Below are 17,822 nucleotides of genomic sequence, written 5' to 3' on the forward strand. Positions count from 1 at the left end.
CACAATGGCAAACAAGGGAGAAAAATATCACCGTTTCCATCTGGGTCTAGTGCTGTGTCTGCTGTGTACTCCCAAAGCAATACATCTGCTGCAGAGAGCTACAGGCTGAACTGTATTAGTCAGAGATACCACTTTGACAGCATTACAGGCTCCATCAACTGACTCAGCACTTCATCAGGAAAACCAGGCAACTGCTAAACCTGTCTGACTTTACAAAAAGTTAGTCCTCAGGAGGCTGGTCACCTCCCTTTGCTGCACTTTCTCATCGGAAGCTAGATGAGTGACGTTCTCAGAATATTGGACTTCAGGTTGTTCTTCATTAGCTTCTGGAAATCTCTCTAGTGTGTTTTAAAGATGTATTTTTTTCTGCATTTCAGTGAGTTGATCATTGGTAAATATATATGTTTGCATGCATTTTTAAATCCATGAATTATTATCTGCACATTTTATCAGATACATTTTTCAAGTGCGCAGATTTCCCAATGTAGACCATATCTGGACTGTTTCTATTTTCAGGTGGATTTAGCAATCAATAGATAAAATAAAAACCATTAAACTTGCAACTTGCACACCTTGGGATTCCTCACACATCCCAACTCTCTGTTCTAAAATGTTCCTTTCCAAAAACAGTTTCTTTTATGTCTGTTTTTAAAGGTGTAATGAGATTATTACACTGTTACCTCAGAGAAACCCACTTAGGTATTGTCACAAGACACGGTGCGTACTCTCTTCATTCCCTCCAGACTCGACATACCGTTTACAAAATCAGCAGTCTCTGTTTACGTTGTCAAAAGAGCTGCCAATTTTTTTTCTTGAAAAAGAAAACCAACCAAACCTGAAAATGTGAAACTTTCAGGATGGCCAGTACTATACTGAACATAAAGATAGAGGGTGACAAAAAGCTCATTTTGCCAGGAGACTTCCCAGTAAGGAAAAAAGGCCTTTGAAAATAAGAGGCTAATACTGATGAAACACATTCTTAGTTATTTATTACAGATCCACTGGAAACAATGCATATCTATATTCTTCCTCTTTAGTCTTGGTATTTAAACACATTTCTAAAGTAAATAAATGTAACCAAACATTTTATAACAACACATATCTGTTCAAAATGCAACTTTTGAATCTAAAAGTAAAAGCCAAAACCTCAGCAAATATTTGGGGGGGGGGGGGTTAACCCTGGGATGCATCCATATCTACAATGGGCTGCAGGAGAACTCTCTGGAGCAGATTTTGCCATATTTGTACCCAATAGCTGGACAGGAATTGTTCCTTATTCACAGGCAGAATTCTTCACTTGGAAGAGAACACCATTGCTTTTTACCTTCAGTCTCTGCCTCAGCAAAAACATGCCTAAGAGCAAGCTCCACACTTCCAAGTTTTCTGTTCTCCTTCTTTCTCTATCAACAGCCTTTCTAAAGAATGCCTCAATATGAATCAAGGAAGGAGCCCTTGGTGGTGCAATGGGTTAAACCCTTGTGCCAGCAGGACCGCTGACCAATAGGTCAGCAGTTTGAATCTGGGGAGAGTGGGCTGAGCTCCTTCTGTCAGCTCCAGCTCCCATTGCGGGAACATGAGAGAAGCCTTCCACAAGGATAGTAAAATATCAGACATCCAGGCATCCTCTGGGCAACGTCCTTGCAGACAGCCAATTCTCTCACACAGAAGCAACTTACAGTTTCTCAAGTTGCTCCTGACACAAAAAAATAAAACTGGAAAGAAGCAGCCAATCTCAAAAACTAGGTAGGTTCTGAGTTAAAGCTGACTTAGTTCCTATGGTTAGGTGGAAAGCATTTTTTTGATTAAAGGAATTTCATTAATGGCACTTAACATCTGCCAAATAAACAACCCAGATTCACCATGAAGGCAAATGGAACAAAACTCTGCACCTTCTGAAGATCTTTTGCTTTTTCCAAAGACTCCTTTAAGTCCTAAACAAGTGATCACAGAAACAAAAGGAGTGCTTAATTTGAATTATCACGGTCTACAGTGATATAGGGTAAGGGCTACAAGGAAACGGCTGCTCAGTGAATTTCGATAATTCAAATTAGGATTTCTTCATATATGAAATATTGGCCACTGATTACAATTACTGACTCACGAAACAAAATATCTTCTAATCACATTTATTTTTTGTTGACTATTTGAAAGTTTTATTTTCCACAAGCTGCCTCAATATGAATCAAGGAAGTGAGAATTAACAAATATTTCTAACAAAACAACAATAATAAATTATTTTATAAAAAAATAAATTAAATACCAAAGTAAGAATAACCCAAGAGACATTATTTCTGATCTCTATGTATGAGTGTGAAAACTGTACTGTGAACCAAGCAATCAGAAAAACCAACTGATTTATTACCTTCACACATCAACACCAACAAACCAAAGAAAATCTCTGAAAACCTGAATATCCTCAACCAGCCCTTGGAATTTAGGACAAGGGACATGATTACCATTTTTTAGATCCTATGACATTCCCTCTTACTCCTACAAGTATGATTAGTAATCTAAGGCTTTAATATCACTCTAATCCAGTCTGCATCTGACAAAATGTTACGCTGCCCCGTTCCTTTTTTTCTCCCCTGCCCTTTCTCCTTTCTTTTGAAATGTGGTGCTAGTTATATGTATATCACAGACAGATAAATGGATGACTCTCCTAAAGCAAATTGACCCTGAACACTCATTAGATGACTAAACTGAGGATGTCATACTTTGGATATATCATGAGAATGATATAACTCCAATACTGCAAAGTGGGAGGCAGTAGTAAAAGAAGAAGACTGCATTACGGATGGATTGATTCAATTAAGAAAACCACAGGCTTGCATTTGCAAGACTTGAGGAGAATAATAGATGACTGGGGAACCTGGACTCCTCTCATCATAAATCCAACTTCACTTGATGGCAAATCAGGATCATATAAAGAAATCCTAGGCAAGGAAAACCACCATCTATATACTTTTGGAGTTGAAGCATCAGGAAATGTGTGACTCGGCTAGTGATGTCAACCTCTACCACAGTTGGCTCCCAGATAATTTACTACATTCCATAATGTTGAGAACTAAAGATTCCCCACATTTATTTATTTATTAATGTCACCTCTATCCCGCCCATTTCAGTCCAAAGGTGACTCAGGGTGGCCTCTCTCTGTACAGGTTGTAGAGACACATTGCATACTTTTTGACAGTGACTTAGATAGATACTATCTACACAGTAAAGGTGGCAGCTATGCCACTTTGTAGACTGAAACTCCCATCAGTACTAGCCAGCATAAGCAAAGGTAAAGGTTTCCCCTCGACATTAAATCTAGTTGATTCTGACTCTGGAGGGTGGTGTTTATCTCCATTTCTGAGTCAAAGAGCTGGCGTTGTCCATAGACACTTCCTAGGTCATGTGGCTGGCATGACTGCATGGAGCACCGTTACCTTCCTGCCAGAGTGGTACCTATTGATTTACCCACATTTGCATGTTTTCAAACTGCTAGGTTGGTAGAAGCTGGAGCTATCAACGGGAGCTCACCCATCCCATGGATTCGAACTGCCAGTCTTCCAGTCAACAAGTTCAGCAACACAGTGGTTTAACCCACTGCACCACCACAGCCCCTACTAGCCATCATAATCAAGTGTAAACATGTCTGGAATTATAATGTAACAATACACAAATAGTCACATGATGCCCACTCTATTAGTCACATTCAGTGTCATTTATTATTTATTACAATGTAAAGCAATGCTTTACAGATTTTATAAGAAATGATGTTATAAGAACTGAAAGACAACCTGCTTTTCACAAGTAATTTTTCCTTGCAATGTACAACTACCGCAGAAGACTACTGTGCCTTTTAACACAGTTTTTCCCAACTTTGTTCACTCCAAGTATGTTGGATTGCCCCTAGAATCCTAACATTTGTGATAATTTTCCACTAAGGTAAAAAGGTTTGAAAACTAATACCTGGCAGTAGCGTCAAAGCTGGAAGTACCCACTCAAGACAGAATAGCATTAAAATACTAGGTACTCTATCCTTGCCAAGGAATAATCAGTCTATGTATAGCAAGTACAAATTTGGCAAGTAAGTACAAGGGAAAATAAAAGAGAGCATGTGATTGTCGGACAACTGCTCCTTTAAACCAAGGCTCTACAAATGATACATAAAGTACATCAGATGTGCACAGATGTTATGTTTCATACCCTGCTGGAGAGATGTACATATATGTCATGTAGGTTTTGCCTCTGTGATTACACTTTGCAACACAATTTGTTCCTGGGTTGTAAATAGCATTTCCTAATTGGTTCTGTCATAAAAGCATAGGAAATGTTTATTGAACTGTAAAACCTTTGTTTTTGTGGGACATCCTGCAGCATATTTTGCTCTACTTTTTCAATTAGTATCTCATTGAGTCTCAACCAATTCGGTATAGTTCCTGGCACCCACATAAACAAAGTTTCTGGAGTATAACAACTCCTTTCAAAGTAAGTACCACACAATTAAACAGGAATAACACTTTCAAACAGAAAATGTCTCAAGTTTTGTTACACAGAGTTATTGAACCTCCAGGCCCTGCAATCTTTATGTATCAGAAAGTTCTTGTCTCATTTTGCCCACTTCTGATTTAACTGGATATGACTTCAAATCAAAAGTGACATCTTCAAAACATTAAAAAAAACAAAACTCAAAATGTGCAGAAATTGAAAAATGCTCTTGATTGATAAGAGATTGCCAAAAGTTTAGTATATATTGGCTCATTGATCTCAGCACATTCTTGGCTATAATATTTCAAAACTTATCTTTCATATATCCCTAGCTTTTATTTTTCTCTATTTTACATTTTAAAAACCCTTTATAAAATCTGTTTTCCTGCTTTATAAATTTTTCATGCCTATCTTCCCCCAATTTTTTTAAACCTGTTTTCAACAAAGCTTATCCTCCCTTTTCACTCCTTTATTCCTATTTTAAAGCCAATGGAATTTTGGCCTGCATAAACAGGAGTACAGTGTCTAGATCCAGGGAAGTCATACTATCCGTCTATTCTGTTTTAGTCAGGACACACCTGGAATGCTGTGGCCAATTCTAGGTACCGCTATTGAAGGGAGAAGCTGACAAGCTGTAATGAGTCCAGAGGAGGGCAACTAAAATGACCAAGGGTCTGGAGAACAAGCCCTGTGAGGAGTGGCTTAAAGAGCTGGGTATGTTTAGCCTGCAGAAAAGAAGACTGAGAGGAGACATGATGGCTGTATATAAATATGTGGGGATAAAGTCATAGGGAGGGGAGAGCAAGCTTGTTTTCTGCTGCCCTGGACACTAGGACGTGGAACAACGGCTTCAAACTACAGGAAAGGAGATTCCACCTGAACATTAGGAATAACTTCCTAACAGTGAGAGCTGTTCAGCAGTGGAACTCCCTCCCAGAGTGTGGTGGAAGCTCTTTCTTTGGAGGCTTTTAAACAGAGGCCGAATGGCCATCTATTGGGGGTGCTTTGAATGTGATTTTCCTGCTTCTTGGCAGGGAGTTGGACTGGATGGCCCATGAGGTCTCTTCCAACTCTATTATTCTATTATAGATGAAGCAGTTCACTAACACATAACTTGACTAGAAAGGCCATAACACATATTCCTGACATGTTCAAGAAAAATAGGACAGACATTTTGGGTGGACACAATAGTATCAAGTTCTCCGTTTTTTAAAAGGGACAATGGGTGGAATAGACAACTGGGTGCTCTCTGTATATTTTGGACTTGAACATCTAGCAGCCCAATCAGCATGGGCAATTGGCTGGATGATGGGAGATGTAGTCCAAATGATCTGTACCTCCTAGATCACGGAAACAGGAAGGCAACAGATTGCTGCTCCAATCTAAGCCACAGTTCCATGTAGTCTTCCTGCGTGGCACATTCTAGTGCATCCAGTTAAGTTACCTCTGAACAAATCTATACAGAATTGAGATGCATTTCTGAACCTCTTTCTTGCCTTTTTTTTCTCCTTCTTCTTTCACCCATGACACACTTACCTTTATTTCTCCCATTCTCTTTGCAGTGTTTCCACCTCTATCGCTTCAAAACATAGTTTTAGAATGACTTTCAATTTTTCTTTTCCTCTTTCCTCTGCTTCTCCACATCTCCACACAAATATCCAACCACCCAATCACTTCCCTTTCATTTGCCTTTTGTCTCATTAACAGTCATTATGGCACATTCAGCTTCCTTCTGCCAGCAACCTGTTCTCCTGAACATAGCAGCACACCATGCAAACCTCCCCCGGACTCACTCCAGGGTTCCTTATTTTTCTATGCGCCACTACCTCTTCCCTGGGAATGACTGCACAATCTCTGAGAACAGCTAACTCCAGTTAACCATGTTGTTGCCTCAACTCAAGAGAGCATCCCTGTAAAGGACCAGGATGGTTGCCCAACTGAATAGCAACAAAGCTCCCTCAGCAACATAGACCGATGGTTTATGAGCTACCTGGCTTCTGAAAACATGGGTCAAGCAGCAATAACTACACTGTAGAATCACAGAGTTGGAAGAGAAAATGGTATTCAAAGCACCCCCCCCCCCCCCCCGACAGATGGCCATCCAGCCTCTGCTGAAAAGCCTCCAAAGAAGGAGCCTCCACCACACTCTGGGAAAGAAAGTTCCACTGCTGTCCTAGTCTCCAGGACAGCAGAACAAGCTTGCTCCCTCCTCCCTATGACTCTAGAATGAATGCAGTTTGACAACACTTGAACTGTCACAGCTCAAGGCGATGGAATGATGGGATTTGTAGCTTGGTGAGGCACCAGCGCTCTCTTTGGCAGAGAAAGACCTTGTCAAACTCCAACTCCCAGGACTCCATAGCATCAAACCATGGCAGTTCAGGTAGCATCAAACTGTGTTCATTCTACAGCGTAGAACAGGGGTGTCAAACTCATTTTCACCGAGGGCCACATCAGCCTTCAAAGGGCAATTGATTACGTACCCTGCTGGAGTGATGTATATATATGTCATGTAGGTTTTGCCTCTGTGATTACACTTTGCAACACAATTTTTGTTCCTTTTCCTAATTAGTTCTATCATAAAAACATTTTTATTGAGGGCCACATCAGCCTTCAAAGAGAAATTGATTGAATCCATGGCTGGAGAATCTGTGGATACAGAGGATCAACTATAATTTGTAGAGCATATAGTGGCTGGCACTCTTTCGTTTTGACTGAGTTTTGCTCCCCAGATGTTATTGAACAATAACTCCATTACTTTTGACTGTCTGGAGACAATGAGAATTGCAAAACAACAACACTTGTGGCTCTGAGGTTGGGGAAAGATCAAAGTACATTTTAAAGTCAGGTATCAACACGGTATTTTCTGTTGGTGATGGGGGCCCTATGTGGGAAGTTTGGCCCAATTCTATCGTTAGTGGGGTTCAGAATGTTCTTTGATTGTAGGTGAACTATAAATCCTAGCAACCACAACTCCCAAATGTCAAGGTCTTTTTCCCGCAAACTCCACCAGTGTTCACATTTGGGCATATGGAGTATTCGTGCCAAGTTTGGTCCAGAACCATCACTGTTTGAGTGCACAGTGTTCTCTGGATATAGGTGAACTCCAACTCCAAAACCCAAGGTCAATGCCCATCAAACCCTTCCAGTATTTTTTGTTGGTCGTGGGAGTTCTGTGTGCCAAGTTTGGCTCAATTCTATCGTTGGTGGAGTTCAGAATGCTCTTTGATTGTAGGTTAACTATAAATCCCAACAACTACAACTCCCAAATGATAAAATCAATGTCCCCAAACCACACCAGTATTCAAATTTGAGTGTATCAGCTATCTGTGCCAAATTTGATCCAGTGAATGAAAATACAATATTAGATATTTACATGACGATTCATAACAGTAGCAGAATTACATTTATGAAGTAGCAATGAAAATAATTTTATGTTTGGGGGGTCACCACAACATGAGGAACTGTATTAAGGGATCATGACAGTAGGAAGGTTGAGAACCACTGTGGTAGAGAGTAAGATATGTGCAGTGTGTATAGCAGGCTGGGGTAAACTTGGGCCCTCCAGGTATTTTGGACTTCAACTCTCCCCATTTCTAACCGCCTCAGGTCCCTTCCTCTCCCCCCTCAGCCACTAAAAGGCTGAGGGGGAAAAGGAAGGGGCCTGAGGCTGTTAATAATAGGGAGAGTGGAAGTCCAAAACACCTGGAGGGCTCAAGTTTGCCCAGGCCTGGTGTATAGGAGTAGCCGGCAAGACATCTCCCACAGAGACAGGTGGACTCCAGTGCCACCTCCTTTTCCCCATCGAAAAAGGAGGGAGGGAGACCCAAGGCTGCGCCAAGTGCTGAAGGTCTCTGAGAAACTGTGTGGTCTTCAAAACAAACTTGTTTGTGGGGCAGAAAGCGAGGGATTCCTTCCTGGCCCCATCCGGAGGGAGGGAGGGAAGGAGGGAGGTGGCATCCTGCAAAACATCCCTTCCCGGGCGGGGAAATCCGCATTGGCGGAAGCCTCCTTTCCTGAGAGTCAAGTCAAGCGTGGCCTGATCGCTCCCCCTTGCCTCCATCAGGAAGGAGGGCGAGCCAGACTGCAGCAAAGGAGAGAAAAGCAGCAAACAAGAGGAGAAAACAACTACATCTACACTGCTGAAGCAATGCAGTTTTGAGCCCACTTGGCTCACCCAATGCTATGGCATCATGAGTGTTAGTTTGATGAAGCAGAAGTCCCCGGTGGTGCAATGGGTTAAACCCTTGTGCCGGCAGGACTGAAGACGGACAGCTCCCAGGTTCAAATCCAGGGTGGGCATGGGTGAGCTCCCTCTGTCAGCTCCAGTCCCCCATGAGGGGACATGAGAAAAGCCTAATGTGGATGTTTTTGTTTAGATTTCTGTTACTATAGAATTCTGTCTGACTATGTGTAGTTTTATTTACTGATGTCAGGTTTAATTTATTGTTAAACCTCACATCAGTAAATATTAACTATTGTTATTTGTGGTGGGTTTCTGGGATTTTATGTTAGTATCATGTGTTTTATGTCGGCATTGAATATTTGTCATTAGAATCACAGAATCATAGTTGGAAGAGACCTCATGGGCCATCCAGTCCAACCCCCTGCCAAGAAGCAGGAAAACTGGATTCAAAGCATCCCTGACAGATGGCCATCCAGCCTCGATTTAAAAGCTTCCAAAGAAGGAGCCTCCACCACACTCCAGAATAGAGAGTTCCACTGCTGAACAGCTCTCACTGTTAGGAAGTTCTTCTTAATGTTCAGGTAGAATCTCTTTTCCTTTAGTTTGAAGCCATTTTTCTACGTCCTAGTCTCCAAGACAGCAGAAAACAAGCTTGCTCCCCCTCTCCCTATGACTTTCCCGCACATATTTATACATAGCCATCATGTCTCCTCTCAGCCTTCTTTTCTGCATGCTAAACATACCCAGCACTTTAAGCCACTCCTCATAGGGCTTGTTCTTCAGACTCTTAGTCATTTCTCAAGTCGCTCCTGACATGAAAAAAAATATATATAAACACAATTTTTCTAGTTCCAACAGACCTCACAACCTCTGAGGATGCTTGCCATAGATGCAGGCAAAACGTCAGGAGAGAATGCCTCTAGAACATGGCCATATAGAAAAAAACCTACAACAACTCTATATATAAATAGTTTGCTGAAGCATCAGCAGCACTCTCTGGCAGAGAGGTCTGACCAAAACTAGAACTAGCACAGAGCAATGGAAGTGGGGTCCAGGTGCATTCAGTCTAGAGCTGGTCCCAGGATTCCTCACAGAGAGGCATGGCAACTGAAAGTGGGGCCAAGCTCAAGACCCTGTCCCAGGAGTCTATCACCTAGAGCCATGACAACTGAAAGTGGTAGACAACTACACTCATTCTTCAGTGTACATGATGGGAGCTGGCTGCCTTCTTCCTTCACAGAGCTGCCTTCCCGACAAAGGGGCTGCACGGGATGCTCTCTCCCTCTCCCCCTCCCCTTACCTTCCACTTTGGTGAGGGTCAGCACGGGGCTGTTGCAGGCGCTGAGCGGGGCGACCCTGGCCGAGTGCTTCTTCATGGTGAGCCCCTTCTTCTTCCTCCTCTTCTTCCTCCTCCTCCTCCTCCTGTGCCGCCGGCCAGCGCCCCCCACCCGCTCCCCGCCGGGCGCCTACATCCTGACGCCGACTGCGGCTCCCTCAGCTCTCCTCCGGTCCTTCCTCCTCGCCCCGTCCCTTCTGCAGCGCCCGTCTCCTCGCCGCCTCCTCCGCCTCGCACGCGCCTTGCTGCAAACACAACGTCACCGCACAGGCCACGCCCCTTCCCCCTCCCCTCCTCCTCAGAGAGGGTCTCCATCCACACACACACACACACACTCCGCCCGCAGGCAAAGCCCACGACCCCGACTCACTACAGAAGTGGTTCTCAACCTTCCTAAGCCGCCTTGAGTCCCCCTCGGGGTAAGGAAAGGCGGGATATAAATAATTAAGGTAAATAAATAAACAATGTTGCCACCCCTTATTACAGTCCCTCATGTTGTGGTCATCATGTTGTTAGGAATGGGGAGAGTTGAAGTCCAAAACACCTGGAGGGCCCAAGTTTGCCCAGGCCTGCTAGACACACTGCACATATCTTACTCTCTACAACAGTAGGTCTCCACCTTCCTAATACTGCAACCCCTTAATGCAGTTCTTCATGTTGTGGTGACCCCCACAACCATAACATTATTTTCGTTGCTACTTCACAACTAATTTTGCCACTATTATGAATCGTCCTGTAAAATACCTGATATGCAGGATAGGTTTTCATTCGCTGGACCAAAGTTGGCGCAAACACTCAATACGCCCAAATTGGTGGAGTTGGGGGGGGGATTGGTTTTGTCATTTGGGAGTTGTAGTTGCTGGTTGGGGGGGGGGTTATTTTGTCATTTGGGAGTTGTAATTGCTGGGACGTATAGTTCACCTACAATCAAAGAGCATTCTGAACTCCACCAGTGATAGAACTGAACCAAGCTTGGTACACAGAACTCCCAAGAACAACAGAAAATACTGGAAAGGCCTGGTGGGCATTGACCTTGAGTTTTGGGTTTGTAGTTCACATACAGTACATCCAGACCCAAGCAATTATGTGGCCTCAAGCAATTATGGATCTAGACCAAACTTGGCACGAATATAAACACTGGTGGAGTTTGGGAAAAATAGTTTATATATCCATGGAATAATGTCTCTCCCCCAACACAGAATCAAGGAAAACTTCATACCAATACACACATATACAATACAGTAAGCCATCTAAATTATATATATATAATAAATTACTAGTAGAGTCTTGAAGAAGGTTTTTTTAAAAAAATTCCAACAGTCCCAGCAGTTAAAGTGATGCCAAACTGCACTGATTCTGCAGTACAGACGCACCCTCCTCCTTCATACAGAAAGGCTGGGTATAGGATTATACTGAAAAGCTACAATCCTGTACATATGATATTAACCTCATAGTCAACACCAAGCCGGAAGTCTCTTCCCAGGTAAAATTAGGAAGACCTAGCGGTCTCTGCTGCCTTTCTGTTTCATAGTAGGACTTACAGAAAGTGTGGGAGGTATCCAGTGTACATACACTCACTGTTTTACTCAGGTTTCCTAGAAAAGGATGAGATTCCCTTGAGGCTATCCAACCCCATCTCCCAAAGTTTAGCAGCAACTATTCAAAGAACATGTGGGTTGCATTCAGGCAATCTGAAAGCCCCCACCTCTCCATATCATTGAGTTGGAAGAGACCACAAGGACCATCCAGTCTCATAAGAACTATAGCGGGGGAGGGGGAGGGGTTCAACCCCCCCCCCTGAAATTTTTCAGGTTAAAAAAAAAACCTGGTTTACTCATGAATTTTAACTGTTTAACCAAATCCCCATGCTAAGTCTATGAGACGCAAAAAGTTAAGAGTCCCTCCAGAACTGCAAGCACTATCTCAAGCAAATATTGACAGTTTATTACTTGCAGCATTAGCCGATGTAGCGTAGCAACCAAGTTGGGGGGGGGGGTGTTGAATGCTCTCATTAAGGAGGCCAGACTTGGTGGAGGTGGTTGACAGGGGCAGAGCTGCAGGCTATTGAAGGCTGCTCTGCCCCCTGCTGTGCTCTTTGCTTCAGCGTGAGCTATGAGGCAGGTTTCAAATTCCCCCCCCCCCCAAATTTTCACCACCCCCCCTCAAATTTTTCTGGCTACGGCCTGGTTCCTGGCATGACTTCCATAACAGAAAATTTAGTAGTATATGTAGAAAGAAAAGGAATATGGACACATTCCTACATCATAAAAAGGGAGTTCAATATGCTTCAACAAACCCTTTTAAATAAAAAAAATATTAGCATGTGAAATAGACAACCTGGGATGCATCTACGCTGTAACATTAATGCAGTTTGATACTACTTCAACTGATATGGCTCAATGCTATGCAATCCTGGGATTTCTAGTTTGGTGAGGCACCAGCACCAAAAGAAGAAAGCTAAAGACCTTATAATACTAAAATGTACATGTCAGGAAAGACTTGCATAAGTTTTGAACCTTCTAGAGCAGTGGTTCTCAACCTGTGGGTACCCAGATGTTTTGGCCTTCAACTCCCAGCTATTCTAACAGCTGGTAAACTGGCTGGGATTTCTGGGAGTTGTAGGCCAAAACACCTGGGGACCCACAGGTTGATAACCAACCACTGTTCTAGAGCAGTCATGGGCAAACTTGGGCCCTCCGGGTGTTTTGGACTTGAACTTCTTTCTAGGTGTTTTGGACCTCAAAGGGGCCTGAGGCTGTTAGGAATTGTGGGAGTTGAAGTCCAAAACACCAGAAGGGCCCATGTTTGCCTATGACTGCTCTAGAGATTATTCCAAAATGCACCCATTGATTTTTTTTCTTTTAGCCTCCATTTCTTATGACTTTCATTTTGGTGACCAAACACTGCTGCAACCTGACATCAAAAGTCTGTGTTCCACTAGTCCTCCTTTGAAATCCTCTTAAGTGCCAGTGCTGGATTTTGCTGTTGCTTTAGAAAACCTTGAGGAAAAAATATCTTAAGGTAACAAATTCCAAAATTTAAGGTAACCACTAGATAAAAGAGATGGAGATGTAAAGCAAAAACCCCTACATATACTTGTATGTGCAAATAATTCCAATGTTTAAACTATTAGAAATGTTGCCCTGAGGCTGCAATTTTCTGAGAAGTGTTAGAGGAAAGGAACCGAAAATAATTTTGCCTATTTTTCTCTCTTTCTGGTCCCAAATCTTTCATACACTATTATGCCTTCTTTGATATTCCAGGCACATATTGATGAACCTGCGTTCAGAATTGACCAGCTTAGATGATTAAACTCTGTATCCCTTGTTTCTGCCATTTTTGTCAGTGCAGAGAATGGGATTTATTGTGTACACCTGAGGTAGTTTGCCATCCATAAAGCCCGTTTCCTGAAGGTTCTTCAAATCTACTGAAATATCTTGGTGGAACTCTAACAAAAACAAGACACATGGTGCTCTTCCAATTTCATCATATATTAGGTCGATATCAGTCACTGCTGAGATATTTGTTAGCTACTTAAGTGTTTGGCTTATCTCTGAATGAACTAAAATGGTTCATTTTATTTGCACAACCAGTTTCTAAGTGGCCATCATAAAATTTACGAACACAACCTGTTTATTTAAGAGTTTTAGAACAACTTAGGCTGCATCTACACTGTAGAAATAATTCAGTTTGATACCACTTGGCTCAACAACGCTATGGAATCATTGCAGTTGTAGTTTGGTAAGGCACCAGCAGAGAAGGCAAAGTAGTATCAAACTGCATTATTTCTACAGTGTAGACCAGACATGGGCAAACTTTGGGCCTCCAGGTGTTTTGGACTTCAACTCCCACAATTCCTAACAGCCTACTGGCCCAAAGTTTGCTCATGTCTGGTGTAGACACACCTATAGCTATTGCCCAAGTAGACTTCATGTCTCATGGGTCTCCTCCATGACATCTGTTGCCAGAAACACGTGATCCTCATGGTAAGATACTATGAAGACAGTGATTTGTATATATGTGGAACACAGAAACCAATCAATCATGCTGGCAAAACTAAATACATTTTATATGATGACATTCCACTGTAAAGGGTTTCAGCAGAAGCATATAAATCCCCTGGAAATGTGTGTTTTTATTATTGATAGTTTAAGGCAATTTTTAATATAGTTAAGTGTGTAGATCATTTAATTAAAATTTAGCAATAACTTTCTATATGTCTGACCAATTTTTAAAACATGTTTCTGCTTTAATTTTTACAGGACTTTTTTTTTGTAATTCCTTTTTTTATACACCCAAATCAGAACACAAAAAAACCCAAATACTTCGACATTGCTTTACACTTGCAATGGAGGAGTTTAAACTACATTAAAGTAGTTTTGGCAGTGGTTCCATTTGCATTCAAGGTCATTCTTTCTACATAAAGGAAAAATCCAGAGATAGCTTTCCTCAGCAGCTTCCAGTTAATAGAAATTTACTGGTGGCAGTCCTTTGTGCCTCTTCTCTACATCTGTCACCTCTCTCCCTAGTGTTTTGGTATTCAGAACAACATCTAAAAGTTAACAAAATAGCAAAAGAATGAAGCAGTGTTTCAATCAACATGCCAGAAAAGTTGGATTTTGTCAGAAAGAGGAATATTATTGCAGGGGCTGTTTTTTTATATATGCAGCAGATGCATTTGTTACCATTATGGGGTCACTGTGTTAACAGTTGTGAATTATGAACAGCCGTCCGGATCTTTGCGTAGATATAAATGAAACTTGTAAAAGAATATGTGGAAGAAAGGGATCTGGCTCCTTTCTAGGAAGAGTCATTTTAAGAGGACCGACAACAGGCATCAAGACAACTAGAGCTGCTAAAACTGTGACATTTTAATTTTAACAGCCTTATTATTAGGCTCCTTGGAGTTTACATACTACAATGGCATGCACTAGCATCAAAGATGGTTCCATGAAAGAAGAAATGGGGATATGAGGAAGCTTGAAGGAGGATCTCTCTCCCTCTCTCCCCCTCGCTCCCCCCCCTCTATATATAGTCGATCTTCCATATTCACAAATTGTGTATCTACAGATTCAACCATCTGCGGTTTGAAAATGCCCTCCTTCCCCCAAATCCAAAAAGCAAAACTTAATTTTGCCAGTTTGCTTTAGAATGATATCACTTTGAACTTTCAGGCCCCTTCTACACTGTGTTTATATCCCAGGATCTGATCTCAGGTTATTTACTTTGAACTGGATTATATCAGTCTCATATAATCTGGAACAGGTCCACAGCCAGGATTTTGATTCGGGGGGGAGGGGCTGAGTCTGAGTGAAAGAGGGTCTACCCTAGGAAACCTTTTGTATCGTTACCCCAATACCCTCATGCATATGAGATATATTGAGCATGGTGATCAGATCATGATATGAATAAACATAACAGTTTAAATAATGTACCAGTAAGGCCTTCTTGCGGACGACCATGAGAATTTCGGGGGGAGGGGGGCTGAAGCCCATCAAGCCCCCCCCCCCCCCCCCCGGCTACATGCTGATCTGGTATAAGCAGATAATTAGGACTCAGATCCTGGGATATAGGGCAATGTAGAGGGGGCCTCAGTGAGGCCCCTTCCACACAGCTGAATAAAATCCCACATTTTCTGCTTTGAACGGAGATAAATGCCAGTGTGGACTCAGATAACACAGTTCGAAGCAGATATTTTGGGATTTTCTGCCTTGATATCCTGGGATATAGGACTGTGTAGAAGGGACTGCCCTACAAATTAGGAAGACAGATGTATTATGACTTCTAATACTATCTCTTCAGGTCAGTAATGGTTTATATCTGGTACTCTGCATGCCAAAGGTCCCAGCCTTCATATTGCAGGCAATATTGTACTACCGTTTATCATAGGGTCATTCTACGCTGCCATATAATCCAGAATATCAAGGCAGATAATCCATGTTATCTGCTTTGAACTAGATTATCTGAGTCTATTCCGCCACAGTAGGGCAGTGCGTTAAATCACCAAGTAGCAGAACTTGCTAACTGAAAGGTTGGCAGTTTGAATCCACGGGCCAGGGTCAGCTCCCACTGTTAGCCCCAGCTTCTGCAAACCTAGCAGTTCAAAAACATGCAAATGTGAGTAGATCAATAGGTACCACTTCGGTGGGCAGATAACAGCGCTCTATGCAGTCATGCTAGCTATACGACCTAGGAGGCATCTGCGGACAACACCGGCTCTTTGGCTTAGAATTAGAGATGAGCACCACGCCCCAAAGTCGGACTCCACTAGACCAGTGGTTCTCAACCTGGGGTCCCCAGATGTTTTTGGCCTTCAACTCCCAGAAATCCTAACAGCTGGTAAACTGGCTGGCTAGCTAGGAAAGCTAGACTTAATGTGAAGAGGAAAGCTTTACCTTTACACTACCATATAATCCAGTTCAAAGCAGATAATCTAGTTTTTCTTCAGATGTGTAGAAGGGGACTTAGCCATCTCTCAACTATGTACCTAGGCACAAAAGCATGCCATGAGAAAAGACGGATGTAATTCATAGTCTTACACTTTTCTAATTGAAAATTTAAAATATTTAGGTTGCATACCTGAGTTAGAAAACAAGCATGGTTTAGGTAAGAGAAGCTTGGAAGTGATACACTGGTCAAAGTATGGCTAGCACATGTAGGGAGGGTCTCCCTTTATTACTATTTTCTTCATTTCCTTGTATAGTAGAGGGATAATAGAGTACCATAGTGATTCATGAAAAATCTCTTTGTCTTTGCTGAACAGGAGAAATAACAAGTGTTTACCAGTTCATGTTCATTTTTATTCTTAATTATGACAATTACTGTCCTTAGAAAACACTCCCATGCTTTTGTTCAAACAACATTGTATGTGAGTGTAGTCTGCTTACAAATATTGTCATTGCCATGAAATTATGCATTAATTTTGTGCTATTAATGAAATAAAAGCTACATATTAATGCAAAAATATTATCTAAAATGTTTTAGGTAAATGATTCTGAAAATGTATCCTTTAATAATTAGAAGTATGCATATTAGAAACCTGATATCAGTAAGTGATATATTTTTCTACATTAATATAGCTTTTCTTCTATTTATTAATGGGTGCACTGACAAAAGGCAGCCTGTGAAAGCTGCCAGTAATTCACACTTAATGAAAACTGAAGACAGTGCTATCAGTTCTCAATGTCTTTTCATATTCATATATTTGTTTCACACACAATATTTTATTCATGACTGATGTTCACTGTAATAATCTTACAAGGTAATCTCAGCAGAAAAAGTTCAAAAGGAAAAGTTTAAATTCTGTCTCTGATACTGCAACTGCATGTCTTTTGGAATTTGATATCATCAAATTACAAGCTAGAGCTTAAACTGAATTGCTATTCATCACTACGCTACAGTCACTGAATCAACTGCCAAATGGCTAATTAACACTTTATATGTTCCACTGAATAGGTCTATTTTAATTTGTAGTTTTAAGCCTACATTTCTTTTATGTTATTTAAAACACTTAAATAATTGACACCTAAAAAGTAGCTAGAAAAGTACTGTACAAACTGCAACGAGTAATTTAGTTGCAAAACTGGAAACTTGCAGATTTATCTGCTAAAGTAAGCAAAACCTGAATACTTTATAACCATAGTGTTATCCGAACAAGTGTAATGTACAGGAGATTGGACGGAAATAGTCTTCAAAGATGTATACAATAGTCCACATTTATAAGGTTTATGGCAGAGTTCTGCCCAGAAATTCTCAAGGCAAGCATGCAAATGTAGTCCAGAGGCAGTCCTAGGTCAACACATTCAACAATCAGCCAAACAAGATGGA

At 41.6% G+C, this 17,822-nt stretch overlaps 1 protein-coding gene across 4 annotated transcripts in view; it reads right to left on the minus strand.

Moving 5' to 3' along the window:
• The window catches only part of SLC35F3 (solute carrier family 35 member F3), a 138,944-nt gene that overhangs the window by 40,894 nt on the left and 80,228 nt on the right, over positions 1-17,822 (minus strand). The window contains exon 1 of one of the 4 annotated variants that reach the window (XM_060753839.2): positions 9,960-10,247. The exons of the other annotated variants lie outside the window; for them this stretch is intronic. Coding sequence (XP_060609822.1) covers positions 9,960-10,035 — 76 coding nt within the window. The 5' untranslated portion in view covers positions 10,036-10,247. Of the gene's footprint in view, positions 1-9,959; positions 10,248-17,822 lie in introns of those variants that run through there. 4 annotated transcript variants of the gene reach the window in all.

This window comes from Anolis sagrei, chromosome 1 (genome assembly GCF_037176765.1).
Source record: "Anolis sagrei isolate rAnoSag1 chromosome 1, rAnoSag1.mat, whole genome shotgun sequence".
Lineage (NCBI taxonomy): Eukaryota > Metazoa > Chordata > Lepidosauria > Squamata > Dactyloidae > Anolis > Anolis sagrei.